This window comes from Pleurotus ostreatus (genome assembly GCF_014466165.1).
Source record: "Pleurotus ostreatus strain PC9 chromosome Unknown scaffold_2, whole genome shotgun sequence".
Taxonomy (NCBI): domain Eukaryota; kingdom Fungi; phylum Basidiomycota; class Agaricomycetes; order Agaricales; family Pleurotaceae; genus Pleurotus; species Pleurotus ostreatus.
The window spans coordinates 1,916,363-1,936,446 of record NW_023503157.1 but is presented as its reverse complement, the minus strand read 5'-3'; the positions used below and the strand labels follow the sequence as shown (position 1 = coordinate 1,936,446).

The following is a 20,084-nucleotide window of genomic DNA, read 5'->3' as shown; positions in this document are numbered from 1 at the left end:
GGTTGTGCTACATATATATACATTCGACACATACGCGGATTGTACAATAAAGGAATTCATTGCTTAAGGTTACATGCGTCAGAACATCATTTCCACACTGATGGTACTTTCATTATAACATCTGTCCATAATGAGAGGCGGCCCTGTTCCCAATCTTCTATGTATGAAAGGCCAGTGCTGCCACGGCGGCCTTGTTCGGTTTTGAGGCGTTTCTCGGCGTCACACCAGAATAGCACCCAAGAGCCTATTCGCATGTGTCCTGTGCTGCGTTCGAAATACCATTTGTTCACTGGGTTGTTGGCCCTGCTCCGCCAGACCAGATCGCGGCCCTCGCCTTTGCCTTCTTTTCCACCGTTAGGATTGACGGCAGAGGGATGCCCAAGGCCGTAAGATTCATCGTGAAGAGCCACCCAAAGGAAGTCAACAGTGCCGTCCCCTTGATGGTTCGGAAGAACAGCAAATTTGTCCAGGTATGATATTGATGCGCCGGTATTCGGACAGCGTTCGTTCGTAACAATAGCTGCACCGGCATAGTCGCCCGCAACAATGACGAAATCCAAATTTGTCTCTAAACGACTATAAAAAGCCTCTTGGTCTAATGTCCGCTGGAACGACTGTTCCAGAAGCACATTTAACTTCTTCCTATCCACTTGGTCTAGGGTGCGGACAACGCGAATGTCCAACCCTCGCCTGAGTAATGTCGGTGTGTGCGGAGTGAGTTTGCGGTTGCCTTGTAGCAAAGCATGAGGAAGACTTGAGCTTAAGGCGGGCTTGTTCGTAATGAGATTGCCGATCAGTGAACTAGGGGAGCGGTGCGAAACCATGATGGCGGAGGATGACGGAGGCATGAAACTGAGGCATGTACGAGCTAGAGCTAGATTAGAGAGTGCAGTGGGGTGCGATTCGCGCCATTGTTTATGGAATGTTTCCTCGATATGGGATGATTCGGAGGTAAGGTTAATGAGAAGATGAGGATACCCTGAACGTGCATAGGATGGTACACCTCCTTCGCGATTGATGATCATTAAGCGTAAAGGCGTAAGGTCGACGTCCTCAGAAGAAGCGGGGTAGCCTTCGTCGGACGTAAAACCTGTGGGATTCATGGTGCCAGCTTCTACCATGCCGCGAGCGAGAGCAGCTATGGCATCATTTGCGTCGATGCGGACCGACCGACAGAACGAATCGAGGGCGAACGGAGGTATAACCGGGATCTCCCCCGCACGAAGAGCAGAACGAAGAGTCATGAGATCAGAAGGAATGGTATGTGCTTCAGGTAATCGGATAGTTGGATCCCGAAGAGAGGCGTCGTCGTTGGGCTTGGGTCCGAGCCGGACTATTGATCCAAGAATGGGACGGGCTTTAGCACCATGCTTCTCTAGCATGGACACCACTCGCATAGTCTCTTCAATGATTTCTGTTCGGTCATTGTCATCGCCGCGGGAAAGGTTGTCGTTCTCGACAACTATTACGGTCACCAGGCCGAGCTTCTCGAGGAAAACTAAGCCTCGTGCAATGCTGTCGAGCTGTACATCATTGAACGGTCCCTGTACTTTTACGAGCGCGGTGCGTCGAATGACTGGATTAAGAATAGATGCAACAATTGGACTAGGCTTCGGCGGTTCTTCTACGCGGTCGGGTTTCGCCTCGAGGCCAGGGATGGCTACGCCAGGTTGCGTATTTTGTACCTCTTGTGGGACAAGAGGTGTTTTCGGATTTTGTTGGGGCCGAGGGCCGAACGACGCAAGGTACGACCTCGAATCCCTTAAGGACGGGCCTGCACGCAGAATCGACAATATAAAGTCCTGGACGCTGATGTAAGTCCCTTGTGAACACAGATATTCGATGAATTCAACGAACATTGTGCCCCGATGGCGGTGGCTCGTCTGGGTCGACTGGTGGGGTGTCCGTATGCGGGCGTACTGTCTGCAATAAACCACAAGTCAGCAAGTGCTCAATGGCTGGCCACCATGTGAAATAAGCGTACCGCGTAGAACGCCTTCGCCGTCTGGGTCCGACATGATTTGAGGCCAGCGGCGAGGAGGTGGTGGGAGGAGGGAGGATGGGGAACCATGGCTCACGGAGGTTCTGAATGAAGGGGGGTATAGGATGGGCGGTTTCGAGTCATGAGAGGGAAAGGGAAGATGGAGATTTATACTGCATGTAGCTGTTCGTAAATTTTCAGTGTGCCCACTATCTGATAAGATTAGTGATGGCTGGTGATAAATCGGGTAGCCTCCTGCCCAATCATCCATGAGCTCAAGTTGCTCACAGGTACCGTCTGGAGGCCGTTCAATCGGACAGAAACCACGCTGCTCAAAAAATATCTCAGCCCATATTGCCAGTGGAAGCCCAAGTAATATCCGATGTATCCAGGCTGCCTGGTCACAACGCTCAAATGGCTATAATAACTCAGCTTCAAACTTAGAAACAGTCCATACAAGATAATCTTAACTCTACATGAAGTCATACAACACCGGGCCCATCCCGGAGATTCTTCCTTTCTTCCACTGTAGTTAAAACGACAAAACTCGATAGAATCGATGGCGAGGCTGGTATGCACGTGTGAGCCAAATGAACGCGTTTGAGGCAAGTTTAAGCTTCGTACATCAACCAGTAGTATGGCATCTTCGCTACACATTCCATGCGCGGGCCCTGACTGGATCCTACAAAGTGTTGCGCGATATGGGATATTGGTGACGACTTCATCCTTGAAGATATTTTTCTCCTTGTATACTGAGGGCTGCTCCGGCATCGGCCCCGAGCGAAGCGCTGCTGCTTCGTTGAAATCGAAGACAACAACCGACTGCGTATTCTCCCCCGCTGGGTGAAAAGAGACATACTTTTCCCCGTACACATAACATACCCAAACGCTGCCTGGGTGAATCCAACTCTTCAACAGCAATGACCCACGCGGACCCCAATTCTCCCAATCAACGACCGTAGCAGCGTCAGCAGAGGTAACACGGTTAAGCAACGTTGCTGCAGGAATGAAGACCGATATCCCACGAGCGTTGTTGCCAAGGATGACCCAGAACGTCACGACATACAGCTTCGCTGCCCGCGCCAAATAGAATGGAGCCTGCGTTTCGCTAGAAGGCGACCACTGCGGAGCTGGGTCTGATCGGATGGTGATCTCCGTTAGATGCGCACGGTCGCTTAAGGTAGGGAACCTGAAGGAGCGAACGAAATTCGCCTCCTCTACCCTCACTGCGTCACCATTGGTTGCTGAGCGTGTGTCCCATACGTTCATAACCGGTCGCACGTCCTCTTCTACTGGGTCATCCTGCATCAGAACCATCACGACATAATGATCACCGAGGAATGAGAAAGCTCTCATTGAATCGCCAATTAACTGCAACAAACCATTTGTCAACGATTTGTGTCAAGCGATGTGAAATCTGTACTAACCGACTGGCGCTCACCAGTATGCCACTTCCATATGACCAGCTCATTCTCAGCGTCCTCCGCCAAACTATGGAAAAGAATGGCCAATTGCGTTCCCGAGATTTGAACAGTGAGAGAGACAGGGAGATCTCTGCCAACTTTAGTAAAAGACAGGACGCCAGAGTTCGGTGCTAGTGGATGGGGTTTTCCCGTTGTCAGAGACTTCAGATGTACTTGGAACTCTGTAGTAGCGGCAGCTGAACTGGATTCAAGGATCAGTAGATGCTGAAATAGAAGTACGTTCCACTCAACGGTTCATTAGACGACGGTAATTTAGCCACAAGCACGAATAAATCCTGCGACTCGTCCAGCCCGAAATCCCTAGCATCAACATCTACAGGCTCCAATGTCCATTCCCTCTGTTTGATTCCGCGGCTACAAGACCGAAGGCAGAGGAACTTGTATGAGTTATCTGCTAGTCTCTGGGCGAGCACATTTCCATAGAGCTCCCAAAGCCCCCCGTCCTCCATGGGGATCCTTACGTCACGCTGCCATCGCATATTGGCCCAATTGCTCTGATATAGACGCAGCATTTTGAGCCTTGCTGCCGATTCAACGCAACTGGGTGGCCCGTCTTCCATATGGGCAATTCCCAGCTCTATGGTGTATTGTAGTTGGGGACTGGAGTCTATTAGAGCACGGAATGTGCCACAAACCTAGTGGTAAGTAGTTCCTCTGTGAGCTATAATCAATATTGAAGAAATGATCTGACTTGTTTGCATTTTATCAACGACCTCCAGTCCAGCATACTGAGCGCCAACTCGATAACTTCTGGCGGAATTGTGTCGATGAGGCTTGAAGTTGTCGTCATACTAGATGAAGTCAAGATGAAGTTCAAGATAGGATTTACAGCCGTGATAAGCGCTCGACGTATTCGATCGGTGCACGTGACGAGATATCCCCGCGTATCGGTAGCGCTCAGACGCGGCTCTCTTGTCCCAACCACCATCTCCACCGAATTCGATGCTGGAACTGCTCCAGTTGTACGCGGACCGTGTTCCTGCTGAAATACAGCACCTGGTCCTTGGAGATGAGGTTCTCATCGTGCGTTACTCGCAATTCAGATTGGAAGAGGATCCTTGACTTTCAATTCAACAGTTATACCCGTCAGCGGACTCTGTCATCATGCTGAATGCACGAACTCAACGTCTGGTACGAATGGTGGCTTTCTGGGAAGTATTTCCCGGACAACTGCACGCCTCGGATTCCATTACTTGTATATCTGTGGATCCCGCGATGAAGCTCGTATGTCCTCCGAGTCTTTCGTCGGCCCGACAGTCGGATTCACATTCGTTTGTTGTAGTTGATCGCTGCAATGAACACCCGCATAGCTGTATGGTCCCCCTTAGGATCTCGGAACGATACTTGGAGGGTGCACTCTTCTCTCACTCATCCAGAAGCGCACAAAATAACGACCACGGACATTCGCTCCGGTATGCTGTAAACGCGTGTCAATGGCTGTACAATTACTGAATGAGACTAGGACTGCTGGCTGTCGGTTGCGAACAGAGCCTGTCGGTGTATACGTTGATCATGGAGAATGACATGCTCAAATGGTCACAAAAGTGGTTAACACCGTGATTATTCCGTTTGGTTCAGCTACAAGGATGGTAGCTGACGAGAATGCTCCTCAGTGCCGCCGACCCATCGCTTGTACGATTTGCTCCTTCGCTCATGTATATGGCCACTGCTTGTAAAGTATGATTGGGCTCGCTCCAGAGTCTAAACCTATCTAACGTTCCCTCAGGTTGATAATGCTGTACGAATATACTCAACCACTACAGGCCGTCAAACACAAACGATCCCCCACCCAAGACCAGTAACAGACATGATTTGGAGGCACTCACAAGCGTCAAGTCGGTCCGTCACACCTTCCCATTGCTCCTATGTTAATACCAAACGGCTGAACACATGCCAGCGATGACCTAATTCTCTACACTATCACCTCAGACTCTACACTGCGCGTATTCTTCCCGGTCCTAGACGCACCTCAATATCTCCAACTACATGCTTCAATAGACCTCTACACATCGATACCCTTCTCTGTTGCATGCCAATACCCCCATCCTTCGACTTCCAAGATATTCTGGCTGGATACAGAGATCATGGGAAAGGCGTTAGCGACACTTCTGAATGATATGCCTCAACACGAGGAAGATGCACGGTATCGGCGGCTACAAGATATTAAGGATGAAGGATGGGATCTATTCCTCCGCATTCTTGAAGATGGCTCCATCATAATTACTGCGGTGGCGGTAAGCTAGCATCAGCGCGCAGTGGTTCAGTCTTATTGAATGATTGTAGAATATAGATCGTAGGCCGCCCACACTCCTCCGACACTTTACTCTCCAGCAGTCACCTCCCGCAATGCTACCCCCTCAGATTTCATATCTGACGCTCTTACCACATCCAAAGATCACATCTCAACTACAACTCATTGTAGCACACCCATTGATGACATTCTCGTTATCTCCATTATCCTTCTTCGATGCGCATGCACATGGTCTAAAGCTAGAATCATCAGCTTCGTATGTTGGGGAGGAGGTGAATGAATCGCGTGGAGAAATTGCGAAACTTGTTCGTACTCCAGAGGGTCAAGGGGTAGGGGTTTTGCGAGCTTCAGGGGGTGGAGAGTCCTGGAGGCTTTCCGAAGGTGGCAGGCGATTGTCAAAGAAGGCAACATGGACAAAAGCGGACTATGTTGTGGTCTTGCATTCAGGTATGCCCAAATATGTCGCTTCGATTGCCTTCAATAATAGCTTCCACATGCTTCAGCCAAAACGTTCGCCACATACAACTCGTCGGAATCCACGCTTACTCTTCACTGTGAACCACCCAGCGTGCTGTATGATCTTCCGTGCATCACGTCCCTGTTTACCATGCCCTCTGAGAACGGCGGGGAGACTATCTTCGCCATAGCATCCGACTCTTCTATCCTTCACATCTTCCTTGGATCAAGTGACTGCCCTCAGCTACGGCTCGCCTCCCGCACGATACTTCCACTCACACTACCCCCAAATATGATTCTCCCCGTGGATCCCATGGCATGGGGATTAACACCTCACAAAGGCAAAGACTGGATCAAGCGGGACGCGCTGCTCAGCATATCGTCTTGCGGAGAGCTCGCCTTCTGGGTTACGGATGTAGTAACGGACACCGAGGATGAGACTTGGAAATGCACGGGCAAGGTCCGGACGGGGAGGTCGAATATAAGGACGGCGAGGTGTAGCTCTGCTAAGAAGTCCGCGCTTGGTGAGGTTCCGTCCCCACGTTACTACGCATTACGTTGTTGAATGTGTTGAAATAGTCGTACCCACGTCCGAGGGTGGTGAAGAACTGACTATCTGGGACTCACACGAGTCTGAATTTGCTTCAGGGCTTGAGTATTCCGGGCATTTTACTACTCCCGTGAATGATCTGGATTGGTCTTCCACGCCGGATGCACAATCTATTCTGGCTGTAGGGTTCTTGGATCATGTTGATATCTATTATCAGCAGCGGATGACCTACTTCGACGACGCGCCTGGATGGGCGATATGCCACAGAATAGACCTCAGCGGGTGAGCATCTATCCATAAACATATCTTCTCATTACTTGACTAAATACTCCTAGTATGACCCCATACCCGATCTCAGATTCCATATGGCTTTCGAACGGTTCACTGCTGGTTGCAACTGGTCGGCATATGCTTTTGTACAGCCAACCGAAGCCGGAAGTCACATCGGAGAGCCTGTTTGAATATGTCGCGCGAAATAATGGACCACTTGTGGACCATCATCCCCAGATGGTGCTGCAGTGTTTGTTATGGGGTAGGAATGTTATGCTATTGAATGGCTACCACTCACCAAGACCATTTTAGGGAAAGTCGACATAGTGAAGGACATTATTGTCAACCTCGCCAAAGATATTGCATCCATCAATTCAAAGACGAAACAAATTGGTGATGGGTGGACTACCCTTACCGTTGAGAGATTTCTTGAGAAGGATGAAAACGCGAGTACGCGTTCGGTATGTTTCGAATGGTCGATCAACGGTATAGAGATTTAACACCATCACAGGTGACACAACGCAAGCCTGGATACTCGTTCCTCTTCAACGAGGCCGTCGAAAAGCATGAAGAGTAAGTCTCAAGCACTAACACTGCTCGAGACATTGCTGGAATTGATTACCGCAGTCCAAACGAGGAAGGTTTCTCCCGTCCACTTGTGTTGCAACTGCTCGAGTCTCTCGAGAACAACCCTTTACCACATTTGACTGCGAACGAAAATGCTCATCTCCTCGTCCTGATTCAAGTCACTCTGGAGGTGTGCAGACGCGATGTTGAGGCCATCAGTAACTGACGTTCTTTGACAGGTAGATGAACAAAAACGTGCTCTGGATGCTAACGGTCTTCGATATCTAACCACAATGAGATCATTCTACATTTTGAACCGACGAGCCTCTGAACCCAATTCTCCTGCTTCGGACAAAGCCTCCGGAATATCTCGCCGAAGAATGCGTCGTAGAGAACGTCTGCGTTTCCGGGACATGATCTGGGCATTCCACAGCGAGAGTCAAGACCTCCTTTTAAACGCTTCGACTGCAGCATGCAATGGGAAGATGTGTTGGTCAGATGCCAGGGCACTTGGGATCGCTCTATGGTTAAATTCGATCGACACACTGGTAAGCTCGGTAACCTCTCCTAATGCAAGCTTGTGAATAGTGATGATTACAGAAAGCTCAAGTGGAGACGATCGGACGTAACGAGTATATGGCTGGCGACAATCGGGATCCGACCGCTTGCTCGCTCTTCTACTTCGCTCTTGGTAAGGTTAAGCTCGTTCACGGGTTGTGGAGACAGGCGGCCTGGCATAAGGAACAAGCGGTCATGCTGAAGTTTCTTTCGAATGATTTTTCGGAGCCTCGATGGCGAACGGCGGCCCTGAAGAATGCATACGCCCTTCTCGGAAAGCAACGCTTCGGTAGGAGCCTACTCAATCATGACTAGGGTGGACCATGCTGATCCCTGCTAGACTACGCTGCTGCCTTCTTCCTACTTGGAGGATGTCTCAAAGATGCTGTCAGCGTCTGTTTGAAACAGCTCGACGATTTCCAGCTAGCCATTGCCCTTGCTCGTATCGGAGAACAGAGTAATGATGGACCAATATTGCTTTCCATACTAAACAATACAGTCCTACCAATCGCTTTTGAAAAAGGCAACCGTTGGCTTGCTAGCTGGGCCTTTTGGTTGCTGCATCGGAGAGATTTGGCAGTGCGCATCTTGGTTGTAAGTCAGATCAATGCAATCCTGGAGAAATCACTGAATGCATGCCCTAGACACCGCTGGAAGACATAATTTCTAGTCTGGATATCCAAGTTACGGAAATCGGAGAGCCCCACTACGATGACACTAGTTTGGCTCTTCTCTTCTCACAACTACGATCCAAGACACTTCAAGCAGCGCAAGGAACGAGCGAAATTTCAAGTCGATCTGAGTTCAACTTCGTCCTGCAAATAGCTCGAGTATTCTGTCGAATGGGTAAGTCTTGTCGATATGCATCGTTTGTTGGTGCTGATTGTCTGCTTAGGATGCCATGTTCTAGGGCTTGATCTTGTCCGCTCCTGGTCATTTGAAAGACCATCTACTATCATCCGGGAAGCGCCTATGTCCTCTATGCGGGATGAAGAAAGGGCATCTCGACATTCCATGTTCGCCTTGGAGCCCGCAATGCGCAGGAGATCTTCAATCATCATCGACATGGACATTCCCTCACTTCCCCCAACTCGGTCCGCATCGCCCAGTCGCCGTGCCCCTTCGATGGAGCCCACTATCCCAGAAGAACCGATACCAATAAAAGACGAAGGCGACTTCCTCGCACGCAAAGCAGGCCTAGGAAGCCTGATGAAGTCCGCCAAACACGATGTCCAAGTTCCTGAGTTCGACATGGGCGCCTTCTTCTGAACAGCGCTGTGATGCGCTGTGACACCAACGTGCATATTGATTGAGTATTGATCAGAGAAGTACACGACAATGATTATATGAATTCCAAAACTGTGAAGATGAGAATGGAAGGATGTGTGCTAAGTATAAGTGTCGTTTATCCTTGCACTTCGGCCTCAGTGTCCCTCTTCTTGAGAACGAGGTCCGATCCGACAACGCGTTTCCATACATCGTGGACATCTTCGACGACGGTCTCAAAGTGAGAAGTGGCGTCATATGACTTGGTGATGAAGATGTTGTCGGCTGTTCCGGGAGCAGTGGGTACGTAGATAGGGGTGACAGAAACGAATCTATAAACTAGTTGAGCGGCGTCACTTTCGCGTGGAGAAGAATGAGAGCTTACTTGTCGTATATGGGGCCGAGGAGGTTAAGCCCAGGAGCTATCTCAAGCTCTGGCTTGTCAGTCTCAACAATGGTGGATACAATGGCAACGTAAACATCCTTGGCACAGACGTTGTGGGTCGATGAGACCATCGCGATGTAGATATCTAATCCAAAATATCAATAAAAAACAGTCTCGCTTAGAGACTTGCGTACCATTGCGACGGTTGACCTGGTTCTGCGGGATGATAATCTGGCAGGAGTCGCTGTCGTCCGTACCGGGGATGGGGTGCTTCAAGATGCAGATCGCACGAACAACCTTGCCCTCTTCGATAACCCTAACCTTACCTCCCTCAGCCTCCTTGCCAGCGCCAAAGTAGCTAGGGTCGCCTATCACTTGTTTAGCCTTAACAGTCTCCCCACCACTCTTTACGCCAACAAATTTGCCATCAGCATCAGTGATAACCTCATCGATGGGCTTGTCAAGCATGTATGTGCCGCCGTAGATGGCACTGAGACGTGCGAACGATTGCGGGAGCTCGCCAAGGCCGTACAATGGGTAGATGTAGGGTGACTTGCCGTAGCGAGCCATAGATGACGTGTAGAGCACGATGCGACTGTATGTTTCACGGGCGGGTTTTGTGATGTAACTATACGGAGATGATGAACAATCATCCGTTTGCCGAAATTGGTTTCACGTACTCATCATCAAGGTATAGAGCCATGGCATGACCGATGAAATCCTGGGTACCGGGTTCCAAGCCGAACTTTTCGTAGACGGTCTTCATGCTATCCCTGTCAAGGTTGAGGCCTGTTGCAAGATGGAGTCGCGCACTTTGTCTAATGTTATAACTACTGACCTTGATGCGTCGCTGGATCATCGTCCCTCCAAGTCTGCAAGAACTCGAAGAACTTCTTCGCGCGACGCTTCTCAAAGAGGCCCATCAACGGACTCTTAACCGCCTCCATCTCCGTACTCGGGACCTTGGAAATCCTGCCATCGCGATAGACAAAGCTGCCGGCTATTTGCTTGAACTCGAGGTAGCGTGTAACTTCAGTGTGCACCAGGATCTTGGTCATCTCGCCGGACGCGATGATGAACTTCGGGATGAGATCAACGGCATAGTCGCGATCGCGACCAAGCTCGGAGGGTGGAGCCTGATTTGGGCGAAACTTGCGATAAAGCTGCGGGGGCGTGAGCTACGATTACCCGATCTCTGGGCGGTGCATACCTGTGTCAGGTTCAGACTGGCACTGTCACCGCCGTAGTAGTCGTTTCTGTCCATGTGCAGGACCTTCTTGCCTTCAACAGACAACAAGCCAGACAGGATACATTCTGTGAGGCCAGTACCAAGCACGATGACCTGATAACGGCAGCTCAGTCGAATTCTGAGAGAAATTCTGTGCACGCACGTCGTATTCTTCATCCATGGTCGTGTCGCGGTCGTTGAGATGTTGGTAAAAGGAGAGATGGTTGCTACCCTGAGGTGCTTTAACTGCGATTATATGCAATGACACCACGTGCGCCCGGCGGCTATGTCAAAAAGTTCCACGATTGGCTGAATATACACAGATTGTGGCAAGCAAGTGAAGGGCAGACAAAAAAGAGAGTAAGAAAAAGTGAACGGTGAGTAAAAATTAGTGCGCAAGTATCCTAAGCGTAAATATCTTTTGAGCGCTTTATACGCTCAGAACGTCCGCTGGAATCAACTCCACTAGGGAACTTGCGCTTCGCTGGGGGCCCATAGGTATCACTAGACTTGGATGGGGGACAAGGACTTGGTGTCTGAAGTGTATCAGAATGATGTTCCTCCTTTATAACTTTCGTTTGCCCCGCTTCTGCAGCACGCTTTCGCTTTATTTTAGCTGCCATTCGGTCAAGTTCTTGCCAGGGTCATTAGTAACAGATCATCACAGGAATTACCGTATACATACCAGTCTTGCGGCGGCGGTATTGTTCCATCCATGCCCTATGGGATCTATAGGTGTGCTATTCACGTATACATGAACAACTGTACTTGTAACCAGAGTACGGAAAAGCAGTGGCTTTACCTTGTCGGTGAACAGTTTCCAACGGTCCGCATTAGTGCGGCCGTCCCAATCTCGAGTGTCAGCAATATGGCGAGCCATCAGCTTCAGGTCCTCGTCTCCAAAAGTGATCGGCCGAGCGCGTGTGCTGACTTCCTTTTTGACCGGTGGTGTATCCTCATCGTCGCTTCCATGCGCGTCTGCGTCTGTCAGCTCAGCTTCACTTTCGCTGGAGTCTTCCGAATCAGAGCTAGAGTCTTTATAGTGGGGCCGACGGACTGGCGCAGACGACGATGCCGTCTGAGCTTTCCCTGCCCCTTTGCCGTCATTCTGACCACGAGTTGCCTTCTCGTCTTCTTCTGCGTCAAGTATACTCTTTGCATGTGCAAGGATTTTATCGGCTAGCTCATGGCGTAACGCCCAGTGTGAACCCCATGATGCAGCAGTATGATGTGGAACCTGGTCAAAAGCAAGGGCCTATGTTACTATACAGGGAAATAGTGGTTGTAATGCGAAGTGCTTACTTTCTCGGCTAATTCCTCACACAATTGCATTTTACTTAGCTCAGGCTGTTCCTTGAGCCTCCAAGAAATGAATTGGATGAAGTATTCTCGATCTTCAGGAGTGTACTTATTTCCCCGCGAGGTCTGTATGACATTCGTAGGTGGTGTAGGCTCACTGGAGGGTGGCTCAGGTATTCTGATATCAGTAACTGGTGCTGGGAGTTTGCTGGTATACACGGCCGTCGGAGCAGTCAAACTATTTATTGTCTGCCGTCGGCGTGGTGCAGGTGGAAGTTTCGTCATTTCTACGGGCTCATTCTTCACGACTGGTCGGCTAGGCACAGAATGTCGTGGTTTTGGCTTGACCTTTGGGCGAATGGATTGGGAGACTGGTTTCTCAGGGCTGTCTGATTCGAGGTCACTGAACGTAGGCTTTCTAGCGCCTCTGACCGGAGGCACAGGAGCATTGGACTTCTTGGCAACAAGTCCGTCAATAGTGTCATGATGATCGAGATAGTAATCTTTCCATGCTTGGGACGGATGCTTGTTCCTCTGAAGAAGTATCAGCGGAACACAATCAAACGGAGAAGGTAGGACAACGTACCCCATTCAATTCCTCAATCGCCTGCCTGTACGTACGCCCCTCCCTCCTACTCCGGTGCAGCGCGTCCACCAAAATATCCCGATCGTCTAGAGAGCCCAACGGTGTTGTTGGCCTCGGGTCTGGATGCTGAAAATACTGCATAAACGGCTGAAAAGCGCCCATATTCATATTCATGGCACCTCCCATAGCTGCCATGAACTGAGGATGAAGTGGCATTTGTCCTGGCTGGGGTTGGTGAGGAAAATTCGGCGCGCCTCCGAGGTGTGCCTCCTGATTAAAGTGACCGCGTCCATGATCGTTCGGGTGATTTCGATGGTGTAAATCACCATTAGAGTGTCCCTGTAGTTGCTGAGGCTGTTGCTGGGGGTGCATGACATGGTGAGACATCCCGTTCGGCGGGTGGCCATCCGATCGATGCACCAAGTGCTGTGGGGGGTATTGGAACCCCATTGGAGCAGGCTCGGGGTACGTGTAACTGTTCATTGCGACTAAGTCTGCAGCGAAGGCTTGATACCTGCCAAAAAATCACCAAAAACGGAGGATTTGAAATAATGGTACACTATTGGGGATGCTCGCTCACCAGCAGCGTTTACGTGTTTCTTGAGTAAAACCCCAATAGATTTTACCCGCGTGCAAGGGCTTTCGGATGAGAAGCCGTAGCCACGGGTAGCACTATTGACGAAGAAACGAGTCCCGCTCGGTTTAGCAAGCTTGAGTCCTGCAGGTGGACGGGAAGCTGTAGTCACGGATGACCCTGAGAAAATCTCCGCAGAAATCACAACTTCAACCAGATCAAAGCCAAAATAGACAGTAATAATTCACTATGGTAAGACATGAATGATAATGCGACGATGGTATAGGTGAGACAACGTCTTGAGATGAATAAAATACAAGACTTTGCTACAATAACAATGCAAGCGAACAGCTATCGCAGCTTGGAGTACTGGTGAGAAAAGAATGTCACAGTGTGAAGGACCGGCAGAAGGCAAGAATATTTAACGTCCATGGAAGTGTGAGTGTGCAGGTAGCACCGTACGTGGTAAGTCACGATCCAGCGCGCAAGTCCGTTACCAAATCCCTGCCATAATACCACCGTGCCATTTCAAGTTATGTTGTAGATCGATCGTTCAACGTTTCAACACCCATCAACGAGGCTGTTTCTGGGGAATGGTTGACTGTATGGTGGATCCCTCCAGGTGGTAAGGTTTGGATTTGAATACGCATCAATGTACCTGCGGGCCTTTTAGATCAACTCATACATCCCAAACAGGAAAACATACTGATTAATGTAATCCGCAGTGGGAAAGTCCTTGGGGTCGCAACCAATGTTAATATTATCCTTCGGCTGGTACACACGAATCCAGTCCACGCGCATAGTTGCTGGGAAGGTAAGATGCTCGATATCTACATTCCCGAAGTTAGTGGACATGCCCAGATTCGCGATGATATACTGGCGGCATCAGATCTCATTTAAGTAGAGGTTCTCGTGGGATATGCAAAAATACATACCATAGGCTCCTGAGGTACGGGCCGAGCAGCAATCTTTGCTAGGGGGTCTTCCGCCATACCAGCCTGCTTCAACGTCCACGCCTTCTTGCCATTTGCTAGCCAAGTTATATACTATGCCAATGTCAGCTCAAAATTTGCCAAATTCAACGATTTAGCAGAACATACCGCGCCATCGAAACCAGGCTTGTACTCGAATCCGTATACAGAGAAACATCCTGTACGGAGTTCATAGCAATTTTGGTCTATGTTATCCTATTAAGAGTTCTGTGCCAGAGCGAAACCAAAAGGGCTCACCCGTCTCAGTCACGCCAGAGGTTGCTTGTTGGAAGACACCTCCGGTATAGGAGTTGAGCTCAGTTATAGTCGGGTCATCGATGATCAAATTGTCCGACGAGTTGAACCACACATATCCGGCGTTGAAAGGCTGCGCACAAATCTATCAGCATCAATATCGAGGATATACCACATCCACTTACCCCCCATTGAGCGGACTGAGACACCTGACCCGTTAGAGGCTCCCCCGTGATCTATCGTAAACGTTCGTGAGCAAGCTATACTTGCAATCAGAAAGGCGAGACAGACCTGTGCTTCAAATATATCAATCTCGGGGGCAGAACGCCCAACGTAGGTACCATCAGCGTGCACGGGTCCTGGATGGGACTCCCCCTTGCACGTACACCGCGAAAGCTTCTGACCTGGGAGGAAGGATAGCACGCCGCCTTGCGATCTATCGCCACCGCTAAGAGCCGCAGGAGGGCCGCCATTCTGTGTCTGGTTCGCTAGGGTTCCCAAGTCACAAGCGTCGTATGTGTACGGCCACTAGATACAATATGGTTAGACGTGCAAGCCTTCGGAGTGAGTGGGTGACCTACTGTTCCTTCTAGACTGGCACCATAGCCGGCACGACCTATGTTACCCATGGTCCACACGGCGGGCCAAAGACCGACAACATTGTTGATACCAGGAAGAACGACAGATGTCTCAATGATTCCACCCGTGAAACAGAACTTATTCCACGTTGAAATCAGCCCTCCTTGGTAATGTAGATCGTGTGTCTCCTTCTGCGACAGCGTGATCTCCAGAGCACCCCCCTTCGTCGTGACTGCCTCCGGGTCGTACCACTCCATGTTATTCGTTTGCCAATAATGAAGGTCAACCGCCTCCCAATATGGATCATCGCCGGGATAGAAGGAGCGGCCTTCTGTGTTGAACTCATCGCTGAACACAAGTTGATACTCGACGGATGGGTCGTTGTAGGAGACTTTGTTGTAGGCGTCCCTGGGCGTCTCGAGGTCAATTAGGCCACGGTTCCCTGGCATGTCGGGAATCTGACATCATGGTTATTGCTTGGCATCCCTTAATATGTCCGAACAGGGGAGGCTCACCTGCCCGCTTGCATTTATCCCTCCAATGTTGAAGCCACCCATCGTCGATAACGGGCTTGCAGTAAAATGAGAGACAATAGGGTAGCCGGCACTATTTTTGCAGGTGAGGTTACAGTGTCACCGGAAGATAGGAAGGCCATCAAACACATACAAGAGCGCGAGGAGACCGACACATAAAACCATGATACAACCGAGATTGGCGAGACCTCTCGAAGTGAAAACATGTCCGCCCGCGTCATGCACGCGGTCTCGCCGGGGATCAGGGTTGTGTAGATCATCGTCTGGCTCTGGCTGGTTAGGCGAAATATCTGTGCCCCACAGCGATGGGTCTGGCGATAGAGAGTACTAGATAATGAAATCAGTTCGACCGTAGCGGCGACTATGCCATCCGTCTAAAAACGCCGAAACTTACCTTCTCCGCAATTGAAGGACCCGTACCAGATGCTACCCTACTTCCAGAGCCAGAGAAATATCGTGAATCGTTCTGGAGTACACGAAGACCGAGATATGGTTATTGTTAGCTCCTTACAGCATCGCCGACGACGTACCAAAGATGCATTGCTTGACACGGTGCGTATGGACCTCGACGCCGGCCCTCGCGCCAAACCAGGGTACAAAGGAGGGGGGTTCTGCGCCTGCTGCGCGGACAGAGGGAAAAGGCTTGAAGTTGAAGGAGTGTCCAATTGTTGGATGTAATTGCGGCGCTGCGAGTTCTGGGCTGGCGCGGACGCCATTGAGGACGTTGAAGAATCAGGAGTATAATAAGGAAGGTGGTGGTTAGAGTAAGAGTTTGTGGCGTACGGCGAGGAGAAGGGGTTATTGGCGGGCATGATGGGATGGGGACAGGATTTGTGGCAACCAGCGACTGACGCTCTGGGAGCTTGTGGGAACCCTGATGGCTATTTTTGTTCCAGGCGGTAACCTTCGCTTGGCTACCGCCGACCCTCACTCGCTCATGATTTCAATTTCCTGCGCCATTTGACAAGCCTAGTATACCCCCGCCGCCTTTGTTTATCTCTGCTGCAGCCTTTTCCACCCGAGCCAGCGTCGTCAAATGCCCCCCTTCGCCGCCCACTTCCAGCCCTCGCTTTTTCGCATCTTCTTCCAATTTTCGCACTCGCATCAGAACGAACTGATTTGCATGCTCCAACGCCGATTGGCCGGCCTCGTTTGAAGGGGAAGGGACCGTCAGATTCTTTAATAGCTCGGACTTATCCTTTTGGTACTCGAGGCGACTTTCGACGGGATCAGTTGACAGCAGCTGATGAGTCGTTGATTCTGCATGAGCCGGAGGAGTATACGACGTGTCCACCAGCCATTTGTCTAGCTTGTCCAGTGCATCTTGGGCCTTGCTCGCTTTCTCATGTCTCGATGGCCTTCCGCTCTTTCGCTTTCCCGCCAGAATTACCGACGGTAAGGTCCCAAATGCCTGATAATATTCCCGAGGAAGCACGCGGGGGTTCAGGGGATGCAATTCTGACGTCGGTAGAATGTCGAAAACTTCATCCTTCATCAGCTCCTGTATCACGTAGGTCACATACGGTTGCAGTGGAGAAAGTTGCTGCGTGACGAAAAAAGTCGGCATCGCGACCAAGCTCCTCAGCAGATCTAGAAACATATGTCAATTGCACGGGTGATCGGTCTATTTGCGCACCTATCGGTATAGGGATGCGTGACACCGCATGGATTGGAGGCGCAGTCGAGGTGGGCTGCGTGTAGAAGAACGTATACATTCCAAACAACGATACAACCCGTTTCATTGGTGATTGGGTTTGCATTGTACCCTCTTCGTGCATGCATTAGTCCCACGAACAACGCATTGAAGGGTGTCTCACCCATGAATACCCTCAGTGTCACGTCGAGAAACGCTTCCCTCGCCCGGGGGTCAAATACTTTGAATTGCAGCCATGTCCATCCGTCCCCTTGCCACAGATCTTTGAATAGCTGAAATGGTTTGCTGGAATCGGCATTGTAGCGTTGGATGTATTTGTGACTCAAGGTCATCAAGTCATCGCGAATAGCATTCACATAAAGATTTGATGTGAAATACGCGGGCTGCACCACAATATTTCCGCGACTTGACGAAGGTGCAGGTGGGATGATGGACATGGATTCATCCAAATTCAATTAGCCTTCGGTGAAGAAGACAATTTAGGTTTCACGTGACCCTTCGCCACCACGAGGCGGCGCCGTCACCAGTGGTCCCACCGTTGTTCTTCAACTCCCTCCACATCGTCGCCGACGATGCCCGGCCTCTTCAGACGCCACAGCAACGTCGCCTGCTTTTTCTGCCAGTCGGCTGTACCACTACCGCAGAATCCAAATAACTTCCGTTGTCCGGCATGCCATTGCTGGAACCGTTATGATTCGAAAGGAGAGATCATGTCATTTGAGCCTGCGATGCAGGACGAATCGCTGAATCGACGGTCTTTTGCTCGGCGGGGTGAGTGCTGGAACGCTCTGCGTACTTTACAATACTCAAACACTTGTCCAGCTTCTCCCAGCAAAGATCGACTACCAACGATGTATGGCAAAGGTCCCTTCTGCCACGCTTGCCAAACGAACCAAATGCTTATCATCAACCTCTTGGCCAACTATTTGCCATCTACCAAGGTACGTTTCAGCCTTGTACGATATGTTCGAAATAATTTACAGCATTATTAGAGCCCACAATACGACCAGCGCGTCGCCATGTTGCCCGAATACCGAGAGTCCCTGCACGCGCGTTATCCTCCTGTTTGCGAGATGTGTCAGCAGTCAGTTGATGATGAGATCCATCGCAAGGATAATATGGCGCGCGTTTCGGCGCTCGGAGGCTGGTTGAAGGACAGTAAGGGCAAGGACAAGCAGCGGCGCGTTTCAGCATCCGTAGAGCGAGAGAAGGTCAACATCGAGCTATTTATATGGCGCATCAGAGGGTGCCTGTGGGCTGGAACTAGTCTCATTTCTCTTGCATTCAATGGGCTGTGTGAGTGACGGAGCCTCGATTTCTGCGTTGCTGATTCACTAATTACATGGTTAGCTGCGAAGGGCTACGCGCTACCCACATCAATATCCTTTATACAACCAGCCTTTCCCATCTTCATTTTCTTGTCTCTATTTTGGGCGGCTTGGGATCCCACATACGCCTCATTTCGCAGGGCCCAAATACAAGGTCGCGATGTCCGTCTCCGAGGAAAGAGACAGTATAATGTAAGTGACTATATTAAAATCAAAGATCTCGATGTCTAACTCTACTCAAGATTTTACAAATGACTGCATGGCTATTACGATTCACTACCTCAATTTTGTTGACACTATCATGGTTTAAACCGCATCTGGATTTCCTTCATCTATCTGAACGACCAACTACCCCAACCGCCCGAATGTATTTCGGTACCTCGCTCTTCATCGAGTTGTCCGTACGTACTTGTGTGCCGAACCCTCTCCTTTACGCCGCTAAATCTTTAATACTACTCAGATAATAATCGCATCTGCTTTTACGCTTCGCTTGCAACGTCCTCCAACGATACGCCTTGTGGACTCGAAAGCCCACCTCCATCCAACCGCCTCTTTCTCCGATTCGCGCTCGCGCTCCTCTACACCGTTTCCCATTCCATCCTTCGGCGGACGCTCGAGTTCTCAGGCTAGCGCCCGTTCTACTCCCACTCCCGCAGATACCGATCTTCTAGCCTCCCTCAGCCTTTCCTCAAAGCCAGTCATCACGCCCACCAATCCCATCTTCGGGCTTCCATCCCTCCTTGGCTCCACTTCTGGCGCCACATCCCAGAAGGATGCCCACGAAGTAGATGCCACGGAGGGCGACGATTTCTATGCTAAAGATGATATGGCGATGGACTGGACGCCGATTCATCCATCTCATACCCACCAGAGTGACTCCCGTGCCTCGAGGTACAAGGGCAAGCAAAAGGCTGTTGCGGATGACGACGACGGCTCTTGGCTACGGCCGCAACGCTTCTTTGCGCCAGAAAAACCGACTGGTCTGGAAGGATTGTTCGAGCGCACAAAATTAGTCGATGACGACGCGAGCAAATCAAAACCAACGCAGGACAATCACATCTACATTCCGAAGTGGATGTACGCAGTGTCCGTCGTACCCATTGTTCTGGCCTTCCTCGCATGGAAACTGTGGAGAGGGAAACCTCAAATCGAATATTCGTTACCATACCCTTCGTATTCATACCGTAATTCACAGCACCCAGTTCTTGACGCTTTCCAAAACGAGTAAATACATACCTGTATTACCGCATTATCTATCACCGTATACGGGGAAAAAACTCTACCTAGATCACCAATATACGCAAGCAAA

General features: G+C 50.2%; 7 protein-coding genes across 7 annotated transcripts; 2 read left to right on the top strand and 5 right to left on the bottom strand.

Annotated features, from left to right (window-relative positions):
- Nucleotides 1–86: 86 nt before the first annotated feature.
- ARG2 (Amino-acid acetyltransferase, mitochondrial) lies at nt 87–2,071 on the bottom strand (the record flags this gene model as incomplete). The annotated part of the gene is made up of 3 exons (XM_036773075.1): nt 87–1,802; nt 1,858–1,923; nt 1,985–2,071. The coding sequence occupies 3 exons, from the start codon at nt 2,069–2,071 to the stop codon at nt 87–89; spliced, it is 1,869 nt and encodes a 622-aa protein (XP_036634548.1).
- A 442-nt stretch (nt 2,072–2,513) lies between these two features.
- Nucleotides 2,514–4,255, bottom strand: PC9H_003481 (uncharacterized protein; the record flags this gene model as incomplete). The annotated part of the gene is made up of 5 exons (XM_036773074.1): nt 2,514–2,549; nt 2,606–3,352; nt 3,409–3,646; nt 3,685–4,100; nt 4,157–4,255. 5 exons carry the CDS (start codon nt 4,253–4,255, stop codon nt 2,514–2,516), a joined length of 1,536 nt encoding a protein of 511 aa, XP_036634547.1.
- Nucleotides 4,256–4,407: 152 nt separating this feature from the next.
- RAV1 (regulator of (H+)-ATPase in vacuolar membrane) lies at nt 4,408–9,386 on the top strand (the record flags this gene model as incomplete). The annotated part of the gene is made up of 19 exons (XM_036773073.1): nt 4,408–4,488; nt 4,543–4,689; nt 4,748–4,877; nt 4,928–5,021; nt 5,079–5,142; nt 5,192–5,304; nt 5,363–5,699; nt 5,749–6,163; nt 6,220–6,696; nt 6,752–7,004; nt 7,058–7,254; nt 7,305–7,453; nt 7,504–7,565; nt 7,620–7,749; nt 7,799–8,107; nt 8,160–8,406; nt 8,458–8,711; nt 8,762–8,963; nt 9,013–9,386. The coding sequence occupies 19 exons, from the start codon at nt 4,408–4,410 to the stop codon at nt 9,384–9,386; spliced, it is 4,035 nt and encodes a 1,344-aa protein (XP_036634546.1).
- A 136-nt stretch (nt 9,387–9,522) lies between these two features.
- GDI1 (Rab GDP dissociation inhibitor alpha) lies at nt 9,523–13,364 on the bottom strand (the record flags this gene model as incomplete). The annotated part of the gene is made up of 12 exons (XM_036773072.1): nt 9,523–9,715; nt 9,769–9,913; nt 9,963–10,396; nt 10,449–10,557; nt 10,607–10,931; nt 10,979–11,110; nt 11,160–11,242; nt 11,433–11,630; nt 11,682–11,736; nt 11,799–12,251; nt 12,299–12,829; nt 12,882–13,364. 12 exons carry the CDS (start codon nt 13,362–13,364, stop codon nt 9,523–9,525), a joined length of 3,141 nt encoding a protein of 1,046 aa, XP_036634545.1.
- Nucleotides 13,365–14,016: 652 nt separating this feature from the next.
- On the bottom strand, nt 14,017–16,509 carry PC9H_003478 (uncharacterized protein; the record flags this gene model as incomplete). Its single annotated transcript, XM_036773071.1, has 12 exons — nt 14,017–14,113; nt 14,162–14,331; nt 14,391–14,501; nt 14,556–14,632; nt 14,685–14,814; nt 14,867–14,917; nt 14,973–15,209; nt 15,263–15,718; nt 15,776–15,866; nt 15,927–16,120; nt 16,188–16,259; nt 16,324–16,509. The coding sequence occupies 12 exons, from the start codon at nt 16,507–16,509 to the stop codon at nt 14,017–14,019; spliced, it is 1,872 nt and encodes a 623-aa protein (XP_036634544.1).
- A 227-nt stretch (nt 16,510–16,736) lies between these two features.
- PC9H_003477 (uncharacterized protein) lies at nt 16,737–17,884 on the bottom strand (the record flags this gene model as incomplete). The annotated part of the gene is made up of 3 exons (XM_036773070.1): nt 16,737–17,383; nt 17,430–17,561; nt 17,611–17,884. The coding sequence occupies 3 exons, from the start codon at nt 17,882–17,884 to the stop codon at nt 16,737–16,739; spliced, it is 1,053 nt and encodes a 350-aa protein (XP_036634543.1).
- A 135-nt stretch (nt 17,885–18,019) lies between these two features.
- Nucleotides 18,020–20,003, top strand: PC9H_003476 (uncharacterized protein; the record flags this gene model as incomplete). The annotated part of the gene is made up of 6 exons (XM_036773069.1): nt 18,020–18,218; nt 18,270–18,388; nt 18,440–18,743; nt 18,798–18,967; nt 19,018–19,176; nt 19,236–20,003. 6 exons carry the CDS (start codon nt 18,020–18,022, stop codon nt 20,001–20,003), a joined length of 1,719 nt encoding a protein of 572 aa, XP_036634542.1.
- Between the last annotated feature and the right edge of the window lie 81 nt (nt 20,004–20,084).